The 22,831-nt window shown below is 40.8% G+C and overlaps 1 protein-coding gene across 6 annotated transcripts in view; it reads left to right on the top strand.

Moving 5' to 3' along the window:
* The window catches only part of LOC127418250 (protocadherin-1-like), a 221,611-nt gene that overhangs the window by 140,462 nt on the left and 58,318 nt on the right, over window positions 1-22,831 (top strand). For 5 of the 6 annotated variants that reach the window (XR_007893395.1, XR_007893394.1, XM_051658724.1 and 2 more), the window contains exon 4: window positions 11,766-11,985. Coding sequence is in view for 4 of the 6 variants with exons in the window: in XM_051658724.1 (XP_051514684.1) it covers window positions 11,766-11,985 (220 nt within the window). In the remaining 2 variants the exon portion in view is untranslated. Of the gene's footprint in view, window positions 1-11,765; window positions 11,996-22,831 lie in introns of all 6 variants that reach the window. The other variant, XM_051658726.1, reaches the window with a different exon arrangement.

Here is a 22,831-nt window from a genome sequence, read left to right as displayed (position 1 = left end):
CTCTCTCTCTCTCTCTCTCTCTCTCTCTATATATATATATATATATATATACACTGTATGGCCAAAAGTTTGTGGACACCCCCTTCTAATTAACAAATTTGGTTACTCCATTAAATCCAGTAAAGAAAAATCTTAATGTTTTTTTATATAATGGCTTGGGCTTTGTGTGCTTCCAAATTTGTGGCAACTGTTTGGGGATAGCCCTTTTCTGTTCCAGCATGACTATGCCCCTGTGAACAAAGTGAGGTCCATAAAGAAATGGTTTACTGTGTCTGGCGTGGAAGAAATTGACTGGCCTGCACAAAGCCCAGACCTGAACCCCACTGATCATTTTTGGGGTGAACTGGAACAGCAACTGTAAGTCAGGCCCCATCATCAGTTCCTGACTTCACTGATAGCCTTGTGTCTGAATGAGAGCAAATCCCTGCAGCCATGTTACTACATACAGTATAGTGAAAAGCCTTCCCAAAAGAGTGGAAGCTGTTATTAGAGCAAAGGGGGAAATTGATGCCTAAGGTTTTGAAATCAAATGTTCATCAAGCACATATGGTGTCCACAAACTTTTGGCCATATTGTATATATACAGCATATGTTCAACTGCGTGATTGCATGATTGAACGCAAGTTGAAAAAAGTTCAAATTATATTACATATACATAACTAAACTGAAATGCACAAAGGCTGAAAACTATCAATAACTAAACTAAACTGACATTACAACATTTTAATAAAATGAAAACTAAATAAAAAATTCCAAACTATACCAACCCCGTGTGTTTGTGTGTGAAAGTATGGATTATAGACTCACAAAGCAGCCCTTTACAGTCGTATCACCCTTGCAGAGAGAGAAAGAGAGAGCGAGAGAGAGAGAGAGAGAGAGAGAGAGAAACCTAATGAGGAATAGAATACAATGGAGCACACACATACACACAGATACAGATACACACATCCAATAAGCTCAGGACTGCTGGTCTGTTATTATTCACCTCCTCTCTATATTGAACAGGGAGGACAAAAGAGCAGTGTGTGTGCATCCACACGCACCCACCAGGGACCCTGCGCTGTCCTGTACTCTGTTGTTTATCAGCGTAAGGGGGAGGCCGCCCTCACAGCAGATATGGCAAGCGGGCTAAAATGAATCCCTCTGCAAAAACTATCCCTGCCTATGAATAGAAGTGTTGTGCTTTACACAAACACACACTGTGTGGCCTGTCTTATCTGGAGCAGAAGAGAGGTGCTAAAAAACTTGGCCCTAAATGTAACCGGGTGTCAAAGGAAACAACTGAAGGTTAGAAGCTTTCTGCCTCCCTTGAGCATTTCTGTGCATTAAGATTGTGGAAAACTCCACTAACACCCATCCATCGTTACATCAGATGCACTTAAGCATTGGCTAATTATCTCCAGCTCTTCCTTTTCTGTTCATTAAATCTAGGCCTGCAACACATATGCAATAAAGGGGATGTGTCCTCATTAATGGCCTTTAAACTACTATTTTTCTTGGGTTGCGTGTTGAAAATTTCCATTTCTGTCATGCTGAAATCCTGTATGCTATATGTTGCAGCATAGATGTTTAGTTGAAAAAAACTTAAGTTACCTTAACTGCTCTTGTTTAATAAAGTGATAAGCCAGTCAAGGTCATGTTTTACAGTGTTTTATCATGGGTAAAGGGCTAGGCTTTTAGGTACTTTATGTACTTTTTGTGGAAATCACTGTATTGCACACAACTGAGTGGCTTATTGATTTAATAATACAACAGCAACATCGTAATTTATCCACCAAACACCATACAGTAGTTCACTTGCCTAACTCCATGCTGTCTTTTATTGCCAAACAAATAAATGTAGAATTCAACTGATGTGCACTCACAGATGTGTGTATATTGTCTATTTTATGGCTTTTAATGTGGCTCAACCAATAATATTTCAGGCTCGGAAGTGTCTGTTTTTTTAAGGATTCATTTTATTTGTTTAAATATATGACAATCATAACATAGTTTTGTAACAGTTGCAGGGGCTTAAAGAGACAGTTCCCCTCAAAAATGAATTATGTCATCATTTACTCATCCTTGTGTTGTTCCAAACTCAAATGGCTTTTTTACTTCTTGTGTGGAACACAAAGAAGATGTTAGGCAGAATTTCAGCATCAGTCACCATTTACTTTCACTGTATGAAAAAAAAAAAAAAAAAAAAAAAAGAATAAAATCAAATCAAATCAAATCACTTTTATTGTCACACAGCCATATACACAAGTGCAACGGTGTGTGAAATTCTTGGGTGCAGTTCCGATCAACATAGCAGTCGTGACAGTGATGAGACATATACCAATTTACAATAACATCAAATTAACACAACACAATTTAAAGTCTAATATACACATAATTACACACAACACAATATACAAATAATAACATACACTGTACAGTATACAATACACACAATATAGATACACATTATTCAATAAAAAATGTATATATAGTATATATAGAATGTACAATAGGTTGTATTGTACTGTATTGACATTCAGGCTGTCTGCTGAGTAAGTTGTTAAGAGAGAATATAATATAATAATAATATAATTTATGACAGTCTGGTGTGAGATATAAGAGTAAGAGTAATAAAGTGCAGTGCTGATGTATTTTGATCGTGGGAGATCAAGAGTTCAAAAGTCTGATTGCTTGGGGGAAGAAGCTATCATGGAGTCGGCTGGTGCCAGGACCCGCACTCCATGATGCTGCGATACCGTGCTTTGCGGTTGTGGGCTGTGCTGTTGCCATACCAAGCGGAGATGCAGCCAATCAGGATGCTCTCTACAGTGCAGGTGTAGAACCGTGTGAGGATGTGGCGGTTCATTCCAAACTTCCTCAGCCGTCTCAGGAAGAAGAGGCGCTAATGAGCCTTCTTCACAGCGACTTCAGAGTGGATGGATCATGTGAGTTCCTCAGTGATGTGGACACCCAGGAACTTGAAGCTGCTGACTTTCTCAACTGGTGCTCCATTGATGGTGATGGGACTGTGTTCTCTGTCTTTTCTTCTGAAGTCCACCACAAGCTCCTTTGTCTTACTGACGTTGAGGGAGTGGTTGTGCTCCTGACACCAGTGTGTCAGAGTGTGCACCTCCTCTCTGTAGGCTGTTTCATCATTGTCAGTGATCAGACCTACCACCGTCGTGTCATCAGCAAACTTAATGATGGCATTGGAGCTATGTGTTGCCACACAGTCATGTGTGTACAAGGAATACAAGAGTGGGCTGAGAACACAGCCCTGTGGGGCTCCAGTGTTGAGGGTCAGTGATGAGGAGATGTTGCTGCCTATTCTAATCACCGGGCGTCTGCTTGACAGGAAGTCCAGGATCCAGCTGCACAGCGAGCTGTTTAAGCCCAGGGCCCGGAGTTTCTCATCTAGCTTGGAGGGCACTATGGTGTTGAATGCTGAGCTGTAGTCTACAAACAGCATTCTCACATAAGTGTTCTTTTTTTCCAGGTTAATTCCCTGCCACATGCTTATAGAGTTGGTGGTGTTAAATTGTCCTTCAATCTTGTTCCTGTACTGACATTTTGCTGTTCTGATAGTTTTTTGGAGGGCATAACTGGCTTGTTTACGCTCCTCCGCGTTCCCGGAATTAAAAGCGGAGGTCCGCACATTAAGTGTCGTGCGAACATCGCTATTAATCCATGGCTTCTGGTTCGGATAGATCTGTGTTGTTCTGGTCGGAACTACGTCCTCTACGCACTTTCTGATGAAACACATTACGCTATCAGCGTAAAGCTCGATGTCGTCATCAGAGGCGGACCAGAACATCTCCCAGTCCGTGTGATCAAAACAGTCCTGTTGCGTAGAGTCTAATTGGTCCGACCAGCACTGGATCGTTCTGAGAGTGGGTGCTTCCTGTTTCAGTTTCTGCCTGTAAGCGGGCAGAAGCAGAATGGAAGAGTGGTCCGATTTGCCAAATGGTGGGCGGGGGAGGGATTTGTAGCCATCCCGGAAGGGAGAGTAGCAATGGTCCAAAACCCAGCCCCCTCGTGTGTTGAAACTAATGTGCTGGTGGTATTTTGGTGTGACTGATTTGAAACTGGCTTTATTAAAGTCCCCAGTCACAATGAACGCGGCCTCAGGGTGTGCGGTTTCCTGCTTGCTTATAATCCCATACAGTTCCTTGAGTGTCCGGTCTGTGTCGGCTTGTGGCGGGATGTACACAGCAGTGATAATGACTGCTGTGAATTCCCTCGGTAGCCAGGATGGTCGACACAGAAGCATAAGAAATTCCAGATCAGGAGAGCAGAAAGACTTGATAGAATGTACGTTCCTTTGATCACACCAGGATTTGTTGATCATAAAACATACACCACCACCTCTGCTTTTACCTGAGAGGTCTTTCGCTCTGTCTGCTCGGTGCACGGAGAACCCCGCTGGTTCAATGTCTGAGTCTGGAATCTCCACAGACATCCAAGTTTCCGTAAGGCAGATAATGCAGCAGTCCCTCATCTCTCGTTGGAAAGGGATCCGCGCTTTCAGCTCGCAGAGCTTGTTATCCAGAGACTGAACATTTGCCAGTAGAATACTGGGTAGCGGGGGTCGATTTGTGTGGCGTCTTACTCTGATAAGAACGTCGGCTCTGTTTCCCCTTTTCCTCCTGCGTTTCCACGGCCGTGCAGCCCAGACAAAGGGCTCCGCTTGCGTGTTTGTAAACAGCGGGTCGGCATTGAGGAATTTGAAGTCCAGTTTACGGTGTGTAATTGCTGAACCAATGTCCAAAAGTGTTTGTCTGTCATAGACAATAAGGCAGACAACATCCAAGACAAAAAACATGAGAATTTTAAACAAAACAAACAAAAAACTACCATGTTGTGTCGGAGCTTGCAACGCAGCAGCCATACTCGGCGCCATCTTGAGTCCAATATACAATGTAATGAAAATATATATACAATGGGATACAATGAAAATGAAAGCAAAGTGACTGAGACTAACATACTGCTGGGCCATTCACACTGAACGCATTTTTGCATTCATCCATACAGTTTTTCAATTGTTTCAATGTTAACTGTTAAATTAAATGGAACTTAAACAGTTAAAACTGCATCTCAAGACACTTCTGTTCTATTTGTTGCACTGAGTCTAGCTTATTTAAGCACAAGACTGCATTATTTTTGTGTTCCAAAGAACAGAAAAAAAAAAGAAAAAAAAAATCATATGAGCTTGGAACAGTTTAAGGGTGAGTAAAAGATAAGAAAATTTACTTTTGGGTGAACTATCCCTTTAAAATTGAGGCGACCTGTCCTGAACCTTGTACATCAACTACAGAATTAACAACATTTTTGAAAATGACAGTAAAAGTGACCCTAGAGTAATGACCCACACCCAGCCGGAAAATAGTCACAACAGATGTAAAAGCCTTGCATTCAAAATGGTATAGTCATTATCTGCCCTCTGTGTGACGCTTATTATTTGAGAAAGGAAAGGTTAAGCTTTGGAGGCACTTATGTGCTGGACAGCAGGGTCATCTCACCTATCTTTGGAAATGCTTAAGTGTTCTCCAAGAGTCTTTCATAGTCAACTCCAGGTACAATGAGATTGAGAAAAGTGCACTCACAATCATCTCTTTCCGTTTTCCTCTAACAGTTTTTGCTCGCAGTCTATAAAACAATGTACATGCAATGCAAGCAGCTTTGGGTGTTCAGAGACGGTTGTTGCCGAAGAACATGTTTACCTTGTAAAAATAATCAAGACAAACACTGCAGCTTAGCACTGAAACTGTGTGTGTGTGGAGGTGAAGAGGAGGCTGAGAAGTGGAAAGGGAGAGAGAGAGAGTGGTTTTGTTTCTCTGTGGTAAGTCTACAGCATGGCGTGAGGGAGAAAGAGAGATCGCAAGTCAGAAAAAAGAAAAGACAGAGAGAGAGAGAGAGAGAGAGAGAGAGAGAGAGAGATGTGGTAGAGGAACATCTCTGCATTATTGATAACAGTGAGAGGATGAGTAGAGCCCTTCTACTTGTTTTTACTTTCTGTATTCTGCTCCCCCCCCCCCTCTCTATCTATCTATCCCTCTCTCTCTCTCTCTCTCTCTCTCTCTCTCTCTCTCTGGAGGAGTTGGAGAGTGGTGGAGGTGATGGAGGTAGTGGTGAGAAAAGAGGTTTAATTTCTGACTAATTCTATTTTCCACACTGTTTTTCTCTAGGACCTGTTAGCCCGGAAATATCTGTGTTTAGTAGAGTAATAATAAAGTAGCTGATAATTTTAGTTTGTGTTTAGTGGTTGTTGGCCGTTTGATTACCGGATGTGTGTGGGAATGGCATCGCTCCCAAGTGAGCGTGCATCATCTCTTTCACTCCGACATGGGATCAAGTGCGTGCCGGAGCAGGGTGTAACAGTGGAGGGTGTTTTGGTGGCGGTGGGGACAAATTGGATGTGAAAATATATCATCGGCATCGAGGATGAATAAAGCAGTCGTAGTGTTTCTTAAGGATGAATCATTAGTCACTCGAGTGATTGAGAGTGGATTCGTGTTTAATGGAACTTTTCATCAAGTTTTCCCACTGGCTGCTTTAACATCGAAAGTTACGATTTCCAATGTTCCACCGATCATTCATAATGATGTCATCGAGCGAGAACTTACTCGCTTTGGTAGAATTGCTACTCCGATCAAAGCAGTACTGTTGGATGCAGTAATTTGGCATTGAAACATGTTATATCATTTAGATGGCAAGTGTGATGTAAAAGATTTTTTTTTTCCTGATGTGGATAAATTTGTAGCATCTGTAATAAAATTGTAAAGTAATGTTGGACTTGATGATCTGAATGAGAAAAAGTGGTTCCATTTAAAAAAGATACTGACTAAAGTTAGGAATATTGATATAATGATGTTAAAAGTGGGGATGTGCCCAAAGCCAAATACCTTATTCGGAAAGGCACGAATAATGACTTCAAAATGAATAACGTATTCATAATAATATTTAAAAAAAATATTTGTATTACTGATTATCCAAGAAGCACAAGGATAAAGCAACATTTTAAATAAATCCAAAATTACAATGAATTTATGAATCTGTGCAGCCAATATTTCTAAAGTATAAACTTTATGAATTGAAATGTGCATGGTGTGATTTCAAATCGGATGGGTGTGGCCTCGACTCTGTTAATTGTGTGCATCTGGAGCTTGTCAAGTGTAACATTAACTAAGGTACAACATAATTTACACTTGACAACATTTATATCTACATGAGTGATTAAGGTAATTATCTGGTTAAGATTTTATTCTGAAAAAAAAAAAAAAAAAAAAAAAGAAAAACTTACAATGCTCCATAAAAGTGTAAATGCTCAATAGATTAGCCTATTCATCTCTTAGGAATATAACTCCTTGTGTAAAACAAAGAAACTGAAATATGCTCTGTCTTTTTTTTCTTTTTCTTTCTTTAAACTGTGCTAAATTTTAGAATGTTTAGTGTTCTTGAACTCTGAAAGGCGCTATATAAATTAAACATTATTATTATTATTATTATTATTATATTATTATTACCCTATTATTATTATCTTATTATTATTATTATTATTATTTGACTAAACAATGGTGTCCTATCATAAAAAAAAAAAAAAAATCCTGATAGACTTACTGGACTTTCACCTGTTTGTAAGCTATATTGATTTTATTTTAATTTCTTTTAATGTTTGAATTTGTATTTATTATTCACTGCAAAATGTGTGCTTGACATTTTACATTTTGCTTGACACCTCCTACCTCCAGAATTCTGTTATTATACATGCACAGACAAATGAAAATTCTGTGTCATGCAGATATTAATATCTGAAATACCAGGAGAAACCACAGTTAACAACATATTCCACAGTATGAAAAAAAATCATACTGCGTTTTATTTAGTTTTGACACATTTCCGGTTTAAGCCACATCCACACCCGGATCTATCCAAATACAGATACAGATAATTTTGTCATATGAACAGATACAGATTCAAATACAGATATTGGCTTCACTGCACACCCCTAGTTAAAAGAAGCACATTCTGACAGCTCTAATGAGATAGAATAAGGTATGTGGTGGGAGGGGAAGTATGCTCTCAGTCCTGGTTCAAATGTGAGTGCTGGGGTTGCAATTTTATTCTCAGAAAGATTAACTGTTGATATGAGGTAGAGACTGGGAGGACACTAATGGTTAAGGCAGAAGTGGAAGGCATAAAGTTTTTGTTTATAAATGTGTATGCGCCAAATAATGGATCAGATTGATCATGTTGCACTGTTTTCAAAAATTAAGAACTCTATTCAGTAAATTGATGATGATATATGTGTAGTCATGACTGGAGACTGGAATTGCACAGAAGATTTCAAAATTGATAGAAATGGAGTAGAACCTCATTTTCAGTCTGGTGTTATGCTTTCTAATATAATTTGAGAGAGTGATTTGAATGATGTTTGGATTAGAAATAATGGGATAAGACAATATACTTTGTTAAAAGTGAGTGACAATATAGTTAGTGGTGCCAGATTAGACAGGATATATTTGAGCAGGAGTTTTAATAATAGAGTAATGAATGCTGCCATTCTTCCTAACAGTTTGTCTGATCACCATGTGGTAACTATTGACATAAACAAAACACTTTACTATTGACATTTTAATGCAACAATGTTAAATTACAAATATTTTTGTGAGAGGATTGCATGGCTGTGGGGAAAATGTAGGTTACAAAAGAATAGTTATGAAACAAAAAGCAAATGGTGGGAAGTTAGGAAATGCAAATACATATATATATTTTTTTTTACAGGATGAAATGGGTGAACTGGAAAAAGTGTTGATAGTCAATGAAGAAGGGATTAAAAAAAGTAATGAACTAAATAAAAAAAAGGCTAGAACGAGTTAAATGTGCTTTAATGAGGTCCAAAATATGTTCAACTAAGGAAATGGATGTTCCAAGTGTTTATTTATTTTTTTTTAAATTGGAAAGAAGGGTGGTTCAGAACAAACCTATGCTTCATTTGAAGTGCCCTAATGAAACAATCACAAAACAATCCACAGGAAATGAGGAAACTGACTGAAGATTTTAATTCCATACATTTTTGAGCTGAACACTGTGAGACTGAGAGTGCTGCAGATCTTTTTCAAGGATTTCCACAGTTAAAATCTGAACTTAAAAGACCCTGGATCAAGATATTAGTTTGGATGAACTTACAGATGCAGTAAAACAGCTCTCAGTGGGGGAATCACCTGGGATTGATGGATTAACAATTTTGTTTTATTGCAATTTCTGGAATTTTATAGGACTGGACTTTTACAAGGTGATGAAATAATGTTTTGAAATTGGAACCCTCCCTAGCAGTTGTAGAAGGGCAGTGTTATCCTTGCTACCAAAAAAAAACAAAACAAAAAAACAAAAACAAAAAGGAAATTTGGGACTTCTGAGGAATTGGAGACCTGTTTCTTTATCGTGCACTGATTACAAAATATTAGCGAAGTGTTTAGCAAACAGATTAAATGTTATTTAGATACTACTATACATAAGGATCAGACATATTGTGTACCTGAACGATCTATCATGGATAACCTTCCTCTTAAGAGATACTGTTGATTTGAGTTTAAAAGACAATGAAAGTTTGGGTTTTTTATTAATAGATCAAGAAAAAAGCCTTTGACAAGGTTGATCATGTGTATCTTTTTAACAGCTTACATGCCTTTGGTTTTGGAGATAATTATGTATTATTGGTCACAAATATACAGAAAAGATTGATTGACTTTTTTTTTTTTTTGTGGAATGGGCAACACTGGATTCATCCTGCAAAGCTCTTCTTGCCCACTCATGAGGGAGGGCAAGGACTAGTGGATGTAAGGAGTAGAATTCAAGCATTTCAGCTTCAAGCAATCCAGATACTTTTTTTTAGAACTGATTTAACATGGACTAAGACAGCAAGTTTTATCTTGCAAAGAGTGGGAAGATTAAATTATGATTCACAGCTTTTTTGGATACAACTTCAAAGTGTTGAACTGATGTCTACACATTGGATGTTGGAGGAACCTCTGTTTCATGACCCAGTGATGCATGGAATATTGTTGTCCTCAGTGGGTGTGCAAGCAAATATGTTAAGGAGTGACTGCACAAAGAGGGGAGAATCTTGAATGAGCAGACAAATGTTGCTTATCAAAATTTGTGGATCATACCTATATTCAATGAGGAAGAACATAACGTGGAGGAAAATTCTTCTGAGGGAACATTGAGGCTTTCGGCCCATGGACATTTGATGAATTACCTAAAAAGTTTCTGTTCTGCATATGCATCAAAGTGATTCATCAAGAGGCAATAAGAGAGCGGGAAAAATTATAGTGGACAACACGGTTTGGACCAGATTTCCCTCTGAGAGATCAGTGGAGATCCCTGTATAAGCCTCCAGTAGAGAAGTGAACTGCAGATCTACATTGGAGGCTAATTCACAGGGCAATAGCTACAAACAGACGTGGCTCACCTTAATCCAGTAGTGAGGGGGGAGTGTAGTTTTCGTGGACAGGAGGAGACAGTGGAACATTTGTTCTTGGAACATGCACGATTAGAAGAGCTTTTTAGGTTATTGAAAATGTGGTTTGAGGGGCACGGTGAAGAGTTTTCTGAAAGTATTTTTATTGGAGGGGTAAAATATAGAGCTTCAAAAAAGACAATACTTTGTATGCTGAATTATGTTTTGGGTACAGCTAAACTAGCAATCTGGAATACCAAAGAAACAAAGAACTGGGAACAGGTGGAGTAGATCCAGAAACTTTGTTGAAGGGATTAATTGTAAATAGACTGAGAATTGACTTTGCTTATTATGAATTGGTTGGTGATTTGACAACTTTAAATACAGTTGGTGTTTTGGAGAAGTATTATGTTGGATTAGTATGTTGTATTAGCTTGTTTTAAATGTTTAATTTATAATTTATTTTTTAAAGATTACAGGAAAATGTTTTTTGTAAGTTTCTAATTTTAAAACTACACTTGATATGTCGTTATTATTGCTGATTTTTTGTGATTGGTATGGCGAGGGGTGAATGTGCCTCAGAGAGCTGGGTTGCTGACAGTGGTCTCCGTCTGGCTCCAAATGCCAATTTGCGAGCTGACTCATTCCATCTTGACAAAATGTCCTATTCTCTCCTCGTGCAGCTGGGGTGGGGTGTGAAGTGGGGTTCTCCTGTGGGAGAGATGTGGCTTCTATCATCCTTATCAAACCTGGCTTCTGCAGTCACACTGGATTTAGCTAACACTTGCTTAATACACTCCTCACTGAGCCCTAGGTGTGTGTATGTGTGAGTGCATGTTTAGGTCTATATGTGTGTATTACTCTGGGATGTACAGAGATTGTGTGCCAAGAGATTTGCTCTTGTTAGGGTATGCATACATATGCAGACATAAGGGAAATTATATAAATGTAATTGGAGGTGTTTACAAAGATGAACTAGGAACTCAAGAGTTACAGAGAACACAGTCCTGATAATAATAGAACCATTATTACATTGATCAGTGTTTAACCTCATTTGTTGACTATTCAGTCAGTGTACATTGCTTTAGATGAACAGCTTATGCAAAGTGGCAGTTAAACATAGGTCTATGATTGGAATATGTGAGCTGTAAACCTTTTTATTATTATTATTGTTATTATTATTTTTATTAGGTTTGTAACTAATAGCTGTGACCAAGCAGTGTGTGCATGTGATCTGTCATAGTTATTTTGTAGATTGTTTCTTTGATTTAGAAAGAACATTATTTGTCTTATTATTTTTTTCTCTTTTTTTGTCCAATCATAGCTCCCGCATCGTCGAGTGACCTTCTCCACAGCCAATCAGGCGCAAGACCTGCAGGATCCCTCTCAGCACAGTTACTATGACAGCGGCCTGGATGAGTCGGAGACACCCAGCAGTAAGAGTTCTTCGGGGCCCCGTATCGGGCCCCTGGCCCTTCCCGAAGACCACTACGAGCGCACCACTCCTGATGGCAGCACTGGAGAGATGGAACACCCTGAGAACGGTAAGAAGAGGTGGTGTGTCCCCTCCCTTTTCTACCATTACTCCATCCTACTCTCCTTCAAACCTCTTCCAAATTTAAGTCTGTCTTGTAAACATATTGCCGACATTATGTCAGACTGAACAATACACATCAGAGTCAAGACTTTGGTCCCTGTCATCCCGACTGACAGCACTGATTGGGTGTTTTATCTCATTTGGCAGTCATAGGAGCAGTCACACTGCACTGACACTATCAGAACTTTATCGGAGGCTAAGATTAATCACAAACGCAAATCATTGGCCATCGGTGAACATGTTATACTAAGCGATCAAAAAAAAAGAAATCTTTAATGATCAGATGGCAAAATGATGGCCAAAATCACACAGTTTGAACCTGGCTTTAGACGTTCTAAATGTTTTTAAAAACTTCTAATTTTTGTGTTTTATTTACTGCTGCTATCACTTTGCAAATATATCTGAGCTGAGCTTATCTGAGGTACTCATTTTGAGAACAAGAAATTCAAATTTGTATCAATCACAAGCATTCACATCAGAGCCTCTTCAAAACACCCTCACACCTGCCCTACTAAAATGACCATCTTTTTTGCTCCCCTATTTCTCCCCAATTTGTAATGCACATTTCCCAATGCGCTCTAAGTCCTCGTGGTAGCGTAGTGACTTGCCTCGATACGGGTGGGAATCTCAGTTGCCTCCGCATCTGAGACCGTCAATCCGCGCATCTTATCAGGTGGTTTGTTGAGCATGTTACCGCGGAGACATCATGCTATTCTCCACGGCATCCATGCACAACTAACCACACACCCCACTGAGAGTGAGACCACATTATGGCAACCACGTGAAGGTTACCCCATGTGACTCTACCCTCCTTAGCAACCGGGCCAATTTGGTTGCTTAGGAGACTTGGCTGGAGTCACTCAGCATGCCCTGGATTTGAACTTGTGACTCCAGGGGTGGTAGTCAACGTCTTTACTCGCTGAGTTACACAGCCCCCCCTAAAATGACCATCTTAACCAGCATGCAACTTCCATACTAGTCTAGGCTGGTTAGTGCTGGTTTGTGGATGGTATAGTTGGTGGACCAGCATAGCCATGCATTTCACTAGCAAAACCTTGTTGGTGAAGCTGGTTGACCAGCATAATCATTCCGTTGAAGCTGGTAAAGCTAGAATAAAGGCCTAGTGGGGACACCAGCACCCAAAACACAACATAATCTGGTGACCAACAATGCTGGTCTTTCCAGCAGGGTGTGCTTTTATTTTGAAAGACAGTAGTAAAATACAGTAAATCTGAATTCGAAAATGCTGTGAATGTTTTTATGTGACCTATAGGTCAGAATTGAACTTCTTATTTGAACGTATTTTCAGTTAAAACTCTGATGGCTTTGTCAAGACATATCTGCATTTTCAAAAATCAATCAAGCCTGCCAAGATATTGCAATTACCCACGCATATTAGCATGCATGCACACTAGGAAGACCTGATATAATCCTCCTCCGCTGTTGTTATCAGGGAGAAGCTGTTTTTCCTGAAGTGAGGGCGTCCGCCTCTTCTCTCTGCCCGAGTAGCAGTGCTCCCGAGCGGGCCAAAAATCCTGGGCAACAGCCTCAGCTCAGAGAGAGAGGGTGGAAGTCATTGCCAAAAGGCAGGCTGGCATTGAAAGCATTTAGAATTTCAATTACTGTGTAATTCTTCAGCACTGTTTGTATGTGTGTGTGTGTGTGTGTGTGTGTGTGTGTGTGTGTGTGTGTGTACGCACACACAAACACACTCTCAAGGAGGTCAAGAGGCACACAGAGAGAGGCATGCAGAAAAGAGTTATCAAGAATAGCTGGAGTATCAGCTAAAGGCAGGACCTAGAGACAGAGAGAGAGAGAGAGAGAGAGAGAGAGAGAGAGAGAGAGGGAGCAAGTATGACTAAGAGACCAAGGTGGACTAAGGCCTGAATGTCATGGCTGTCTTCCCACATCAGTGCCTTTTCTGAAGCCCCAGGATGTTGTGTGGGTGTCTGCAGGGGGGTCACCTAGGCAGGTCTCACTTATGGCATCTGTACACACACAACTGTGCACTGAAGCTCATGGCAGGTGCCACCAACCATAGACACAAACACATACTGAAGCAAAGTATAGTATGCAGATCTGTACACATGCAGAAATGAGGTCAGGTGCAGTGGGGTTTAGGCAGGATATTTAACCGATTTCCCTGCAGGTATTTCCTAAGTATGTATATATATGAACATGTGTGTGTGTGGGGTGTGTTTGCAACTGTTATCATTATAAACAGACTCCAGTTGTGCCTGTTGACCCTGTCAGTGGTGGTCTGTCTTCATGGATGGCCGGCAACTTCCTGGGCTCATCATCTCTGGATTAGAGGGAAGAGTTTAACTGTATGCTCTTACATGCACAAACACATCCCTCACACACAATAGAGCTAATAAAAGAATCTTAAAATAAATAGCGCTCACTCTCTACCATGCCAGCGATCAAGATGACTTCAGTAGCCAAGCTAGTCTATAATACAGGCCTGCTCTTCAAATGAGCTCCTCTTCATATAGTCACTATGGATAATGCATGTCTGTAATGTGTTAAAGAGGGTAGGCTGGGTGTGGAACGATACAGCAGGACATGGAGGTGACAGGGCAAATGAGTCTGATTGGCAACCGGCACTTTGACTCGTGCGCCTTTTTTAAAGAGCAAAATGTTAAAACATAAGAGACAAGACAATGAGCTAGACAAGGCCTAATGTCAGTAAGAGCTTTATGGTCCATAGAATAATGCCTGCCTTCTAAAGGGCTGTTCACATTTTTGTATCCATCTGCGCTGCTATTCATTTGTGTTTCTATGTAGATGTAACCAGTCCTGCTCGACCCACTCCGAGTGGGATTCGACTGGCGTTAGCCGACATAGGAGCCCAGGGGAGTGAGGTTTACACACACTGCACAGCTATCATGTACCAGCTGGCTCCAGTTATACTCACCCACCTAAACCTCACTCCCATCCGTGTCATGGCACCACTGTAACCGGTCATGCTCGACCCGCTCCGAGTGGGATTCGAACTGGCATCAGCCAGCATGGGAGGCGGGCACACTAACGAGGAGACTAAAGGCTACAGCCTCTAGCGTCAGTCACTAGTGTGCCTCTTGAGGCCAGGTGAGTGAGGTTTACACTCGCACACACTTTTTCAGTTCTGCCCACAAATTTTCTATCCGACTGAGGTCAGGGCTTTGTGATGGCCACTCCAATACCTTGACTTTGTTGTCCTTAAGCCATTTTGCCATGTATGCTTGGTGTCATTGTCCATTTGGAAGACCGATTTGCAACAGAGCTTTAATTTCCTGGCTGATGCCTTGAGATTTTGCTTAAATATATCCACATAATTGTCCTTCCTCATGATTCCATCTATTTTGTGAAGTGCACCAGTCCCTCCTGCAGCAAAGCACCCCCACAACATGATGCTGCCACCCCCATACTTCAGGGTTGGGATGGTGTTCTTCGGCTTGCAAGCCTCACCCTTTTTCCTCCAAACATAACGATGGTCATTATGGCCAAACAGTTCAATATTTGTTTCATCAGACCAGAGGACATTTCTCCAAAAAGTAAGATCTTTGTCCCCATGTGCACTTGAAAACTGTAGTCTGGCTTTTTTATGGCAGTGGCTTCTTCCTTGCTATATATATATATATATAATTATTATTATTCATGCTTTTATAATGACCATATGTTAATTTAGAGACTATATGGAATATTTATATGCACACCCTGGATTCAACTCACGACTCCAAGGGTGGTAGTCAGCATCAATACTCGCTGAGCTACCCAGGCCCCATGGAATATTTATACCTTTAATAAGCTTAAAGATATATAAAAATGGTGGAAAACTTAGGAAATCGAACCATACTCTTTCTCTCATTGATTAATATAAAATATAACCTACAATCTTAAGTGTTGGGGGAAAATGTCATTGCAAGACCATTGCTATGCAGTTGCTATGGTGTTCTGAGTGGTTGTTATGGCATTGCTAGGTGGTTGCTAGGGTGTGTGCTAAGGTTAATAGTAAAGATTTAGATCAACCCTAACCCTAAGAGTAAGCAATGTGAAGATCAAAGTGGTAGTCCCACCCCAAACTCACACCATTACTTGAGTCTGACTTTGACATCAAACAAACAGGGCCACTGTGTTTACACTCTTCTGGGAAATCAATCTACAATGACTTACAGTACTTTTAATTGTCTCTGTACATTAAACTGGGATAGGAAAGAAAAAAAAAACCTTCATCTTTAATTAGCTTCAGTGTGTCACTTCACAATGCAGTGAGCATGTACAATTTAAATAATTAATAAAAAAAATATTGACTGATTAAATCCACGGCACATTGCGCAAATACTCGTCAAACACGACTGGATATCCTTTATATTCAGTTCTTTTAGTTCGGTACCCAGAATGTGCCAGGTTTTTGTTTTAGCAATCCACTTTTATTATAGCTGATGTCCTTCTAACCTGAAAAAGGGATGCTGGGGGAGAAAAGGAAAAATCTGAGATATATTTGTGCTCCTAAAGACATTCTTGTGCATCAGACCAATAGAGTCAGAACAGGCTGTACTCAGAACAGTGATGTATTTGTCCGTTTCTCTCAGAGACCCTTTCTGCTAAAAGACAAAGCCCTGTCTCAATTTCAATCTCTCTTTGGTCCTCTCTCTTCTCAGGGGAATGTACAGAAAGACTAACAAAGTATATCCAGAGGGGAATGACTTTGCAAAACTGTCTAAAAAATATCCAGTCACTGTTCTAGACATGGAAAAGGTTGTCTTTGCTGAAGAAGGTGTTATCTCTGATGGGTTCACATTTTACTCTTAAAACAACCAAGCATCAAGTAAAATAACTACATATATTTACATTCAGCTTCATTTAAACAATGAAACATAAAGCACTCTTTGAGAAGAGTAGTAGACTGCATTTTAATGTGCTTCTGAGCTGTTTTAATGAATATTAGATTTCTCTGTACTTTTGTACTACTATTTTACACACATTACTGCTGAAATGCAAAACAAAACATTACAGCTGAAGTGTATAATTTCTGTCACTAGGGTAGCCAAACAGGTTTCCTGGACACCATCTTCCATTTGTTGCACAAAACAGATAGTCCCGCCCCAAACTCATGCCATTGGTTAAACCAGTGTTGCTGGTTGAGATGCTTAAACAAACAATGGCTGGGTTTGGAATGGTGTATTGCATTCTGCTCTTACTATTTCTGCTATATATAGATGTATAGATTCCGAACTCAGCAAGTGTTTACACTTTTTGTTGAAATCAACCTACTTATACTGTACGTAGTTGTCTTTTGGGAAACCGTTATTTGCTAAATCAATAACTCTGCTGCAAAACAAAATGTCTATCAGTCTATCTAAAGTTTCATATCTGAAGTGAGTACTCAGTGAGGCCTTTGAACTTTGGCTTTGGAGAAATGACCAAATAGCCAACACATTGTGTCTGTTGTTATGCAAAGATCAGATTAAATGAAGCAAAATGGACTGAACTCCGGCTGCACCCTCTCTCTCTTTCTCTCTCTCCATCCCACTCTCTTTCTCCATCTGTAGCTTACTCCTCTCCTGCTAAATAGAATCATCTCCGTCTGATAATGGAGTGTAATTCCATTACCCCAGCTCAGCGTCCCAAGGGGGGGGCATTTCCGCCCGACACCCCCTTCTCCTCCCTAATGTGCTCATTTTCCCTGCCTAATAGAAATGGATGGGTCTGTAGGTCTTCTCTCTGGAAAGAGTGGGCGAAAGAGGGAGAAACAATGGAGAGAAAGTGATACAGAGGCAGAGAAAAGTGGAGAGATAAGAGAGCAGGTGAACTGTTTTGGAGAATATTCTAAAGAAAGAGCCAAGATAGAAAAGACGAGACGAGCTCAAAGAAGAAAGTGATTATGCCATAACAAAGAGAACGGCAGATATGTGGTTCGATGTCCTTCATGTGAGCGAGATGGTGCCTGAGTGTTTATGAGCAGTTATGGATCTATTTGAATTTCTCTCTCTCTCATCTCACCTCAAAAGCCAGACCTAGCTTTTGTATCAGCCAGCTGGTAATGGCTTCCTCGTGCAAACAAACAAATAAACAAACGGTCTGTGAGTCTAAACAGAAGAAAGGGCTTTTGAACATCTGTACAGTTGTCAGGGTTCATTTCTCAAGAGCCTCTCAAAGGCAGGCACGGAGGGGGCTCTAACGTCACACAAAGCGTCCATTATGCCCTCGTTTAGGAGAGCAAATAGGCTGCCATTCTCCCGCCATCACGCCCATATCAGGGGAAATGAAGGCAATCATTCATCTGAAATGAGCAAACAAGCCATCTCCATAACGGCAACATCCAATCTGTCCATACCATTAAATCAGACCACTTCTTTATGCTGGAAAACAGGAAAATTGTTTTGATGTTCCAATGCACTGCACTGCACTGCACTGCACTGCATACATGCATACAGAAAAAAGAGAGAGATTTAATTTGTTTTTAATGCTTCTAATGAACCACAGACATCGGTTACTACTGTTGACAGTTTCCCCAAGGATTTAGTGATGGTAAACATAAATTACACAGAAATGCAACAGTTTTAAATGATTTGAGAGACAGGGAATTCAGTCTCTAGTCGATCTTTTAACAGAGTCTTTAAAAAGAAATACACAGTAACATTTATATTAAACATAAATCCTGATTCTACAGACTGGGGAAATGCATTTATGAGGATGACTGCCATGTACATCTTTTAATTACAGACTTTATGTGGTTTTCACTTAACCATCACGCAGACACCAGCGATTCTGAATCATCCGCTCCCCCCTCGGCCTAGAATTCCTCTCATATTTATTTAATCTAAAACATCAAGCCATAAAAAATGAACATAACTAAACACAGAAAGGCCAGCGTAATCTTGCACCACAATTGCAAACATGACTAATTGATCAGATGCAATATGGTGCCAGAAATAGGCACCCGGCCACTTTCAGGTTTGTTTCTCTTAAAATGGCTTTGTTCATATGCCGAGGATGCCATGGCAACCCTAATTAAAAGGAAAGGGCTTGAGTTTAGGAAGGGGTTGAAGAGGATATAGACAAAGTGGAAGATGATTCATGGTTTTGTCAGGGAGGATGCTTGAGTGTTTACCACTGTCTCCTCATTCCCCTTTGGATAGCCTGAGGTATCTCTAAGGAGGTTTAACCCTCTGACTGCCGATCTGGCCTTTAGGCCTCTGTAGAACTTAATGATGAATGGGAGAAAATAGTGAAAGAGAATGAGAGAGAGGCATTGGGTGTGTGAACGCTAATCAAAAGCAGATGCGCTTGGATGTTCTGGAAGTGTTTCCCACACAAACCCTCTATCTCTGTCAGTTCCTGTCCCCATTTACTATAGGCCCGTCTTCACTGGAGGATGAGGGTGGGCCTGACCCACCCAACTATGAATTTGGTCCTGCCCTTTCTTAGTGGCTACATTGATGGAGTCAAATGGTAATACCATGGTCATTGATACATACCATGCTATTGATTGATTCATTTAGGCCTTATATTATATTAACAAAGTTACCAAGATGCTTAAAAGAATACTATGGTATTATCATGGTACCATGTCCAAAATCCTGGGTATTTTGGTACTATTTGTTTAGCACAATCTATCTGGCCCACCCTGAAAGACCTTTAGTCCCCATTTACATCTTAGTTCTGGAGTTAGGCCTGGCTTTGTAGTTCCCTATCTGTCACTCATTCGACATTGTGTCGATGTAGTGACACTAGGGGTCACTCTTGGGTGCCCGAGACACCTCTGGTCTTTGATAAAAGGCCAATGAAAATTGGCGAGTGGTATTTGCATGCCACTCCCCCAGACATACGGGTATAAAAGGAGCTGGTATGCAACCACTCATTCAGATTTTCTCTTCGGAGCCGAACGGTCATGCTCATTGAGCTGAATTCTACTGTTCATTCACCTCTGGTGGATCTGACGGCGCATTTCAGCGGCTTCTCCCTCCTCTGCACTGGTGCACTGCAGAGAACGCCCCTGGGCGCTTCGGCAGAAAACAAGAGAGTATATTTTCTGAAAGAGCTTTTTCCTCTAAAAGAGTATATATTTCTCTAAAAGAGCAGCACACACGGAACGTCTTTTTAAAGACGCGTCTTTTTAAAGATGCCTTTCTGATTGTGTGTTATTCCTGGTTGCTGTCATTATCTCTCAACTTTGGATGGTCATGATCACTGTCTTTCATGTCTGGGTGTGACCCACACGGAGGCAACGTTTGTGGATGGTTCATGTTCTCATTGCAAGAACATGACCATGGCAACGTTGCGGTCGCGGCTTGCTTTCGTAAGAAAGCAAGCCACCCCAGCGGCTCCCCGCCTCGGTCCTTCTACCTACGGGTATGAGGCCAGCGCGGCTAGCACTGGTGGGGATTTGGGGACCCCAATGGGATCGTCTCCACCGGGTATCCACCCGCGGACCTCCCATTCCCCAGCACGCTCGTCTGCCCCAATCGGGCTTCCGGATGAGTTCCCCGGCTCGTCTCACGGCGAGTCTGGCTTCTTGTTCGGAGCCCGCGAAGATGATGAGCTCTCGAGTGCAACATCGGAGAGCGGGCTTGTCCAGTCGGATGCAGAAGCCTCAGCTGGGCTTCCCCCTTCGGGGACAATTGCCCAGTCACAGGCTGATGCCAAAATGATGGACATGCTTTCCCGGGTGGCCGCGAGCATCGGGTTAGAGTGGAACCCTCTGCTCTCCTTTTATACACGTATGTCCGGGGGAGTGGCATGCAAATACCACTCGCCAATTTTCATTGGCCTTTTATCAAAGACCAGAGGTGTCTCGGGCTCCCAAGAGTGACCCCTATTGTCACTACATCGACACAACGTCTCGTTTCCTGCATCAGGGAACAGAGGTTACACAAGTAACCATGATGTTTTCCCTCTGTGTTATCCTTCCCAAATACAAAGTGACACAGACTGTGTCTTAAACTCCCTTATTTTGCTCGATCCAACTCCGTAGCTCTCTCTCTTTCCTCCTTTATAGTGATGAGTGTGACTGTGCTTATCAATCACGACTCCATTGTGACAGGCACTTGTAGGGCAGCTTGGGGTCTTCACAAAAATGAGCAACCACAATGCATTCAGGCAATGTGTCATTTCGTCCTACTCAACCTCAATAGGGAGCACACACACATTTGTGTTTCCATCTTTGTGAGGACTTTCCATTGGCATCTGCTGCTTTTATACTGAGCTAATGATACTGTATGTTCTATCCCTTAACCCTACCCCTACTCCTAAACCTAACCATCATATATGGTTGTTTTTTTACATTTTCATTAACAAATTGTTTTATGCCAATTAATCTGTTTTCGACAATGTCAGAGATTTCAGTTTGTCCCACAATTTACAGAAGGCAAAATAAAAAGCCCTGGCATGCACACAACAAGTTTTAAAGCTAATGTATATTAGTGAGGACCTTTCATATACAAAATGATTTTCATACTAAGGTAATGATATGTAATATATTCTATCCTTAAACCTAAGCCTGTATACATTATTAGATTTGAAGCAAAGATCTGACCAATTTATGAGCATTTAAAATAGTGAGAACCATTCTAAATGCCCTCATAAGTAGGTTTTCATTTTCAAAAATGTGGCCTTCACAAGTATAGCCAAACTTGTACACTTTAATTCACACAAATACTTGTGCACACACACACACACACATACACAGCAAGCTATCCTCAGATTTTAAAGCAGTGCACTTGCCTCCAAGCTGAATTTATCCTTCCATCCCCATGAGGAAGAAAAAGTAGGAAGTATTGAACGCACGTGTGTGTGTGTGTGTGTGTGTGTGTGTGTGTGTGTGTGTTGGACATTCCTTAGTTCTTCTTAATTAGCTGTGCTGTTTTGCTGTAGCTGCTAGATGAAAGGCTTGAATGCAAGGAAAGTGGGTGTTCTCCCCCACAGAGCCCTGCTTTCTTTCTCTCCTCGCAGCCACTGTACAGTCCCCACTCTGAAAGCTAGCAATGGATGCAAACGAGATTGTTGGTGCCATTGCTAGAGACGTTCTTAAAGCTTTATTACAAATAGAGAGCAGGGCAAAATATAATTAAAATTAAACAAGAAATGATGTTGCATGAAGCAGAGTTCATTGCACAATTTGTTTAAATGTTGTTCATATGATAAGTTTCCTTAAAATGTGTGTAATTTCTGGGCCATCAAATGGAACTGCAAACTTTATGACTGTTTTCAAGCAGATTTCCGCGTACACACCCCTCGTCACTCTGGTTGGACAATGGGAAATCCCACCATAAACTCGTACCATTGTTTAAAGCAATATTGCTGTGTCGGCTGGTCTTTTTTCTTAAACAAACATAGAAATGAGTCACAGTGTTCACACTTTTTGGGGAAATCGACCTACAGTATGAATGGCTTACTTATTATTACCTCTGCATATTAAACTGGGATAGGAATAAGTATTTTAACATTGAAAAAACATACACCTTTGGAATAACATGATTTTTGATAGTGACCTGCATATCGCTGCGCATGTAAAAATGCTAAAAGTGTTCAGGATGGTGCTAACTGTTTATCCAATCGATGGAAGACAAGAGGAGTGTTTGAAAACCTGTTTTAGAAAAATAAGTCATTACTTTTGCAATTCCATTTGGAGCCACTAGTGGTGCACAAATTACACACTACATCTTTAATGCTGGTTACTAAGCACATCTGTGGAGCTGTGCTGCTTGTAGAAGAGATCACGGAAGAGAGGCAGAGATACAGAGAAACGAGACAGCGAGGGAAGATTCATGGAGGCGTTTATTTCAGGAGTGCAGGTTGTTTATTTGTGC

The sequence above is a fragment of the Myxocyprinus asiaticus genome, chromosome 27 (genome assembly GCF_019703515.2).
Source record: "Myxocyprinus asiaticus isolate MX2 ecotype Aquarium Trade chromosome 27, UBuf_Myxa_2, whole genome shotgun sequence".
Classification (NCBI taxonomy): Eukaryota; Metazoa; Chordata; class Actinopteri; order Cypriniformes; family Catostomidae; genus Myxocyprinus; species Myxocyprinus asiaticus.
The sequence above is the reverse complement of the archived record's forward strand: the minus strand, read 5'-3'. Positions and strand labels throughout refer to the sequence as shown.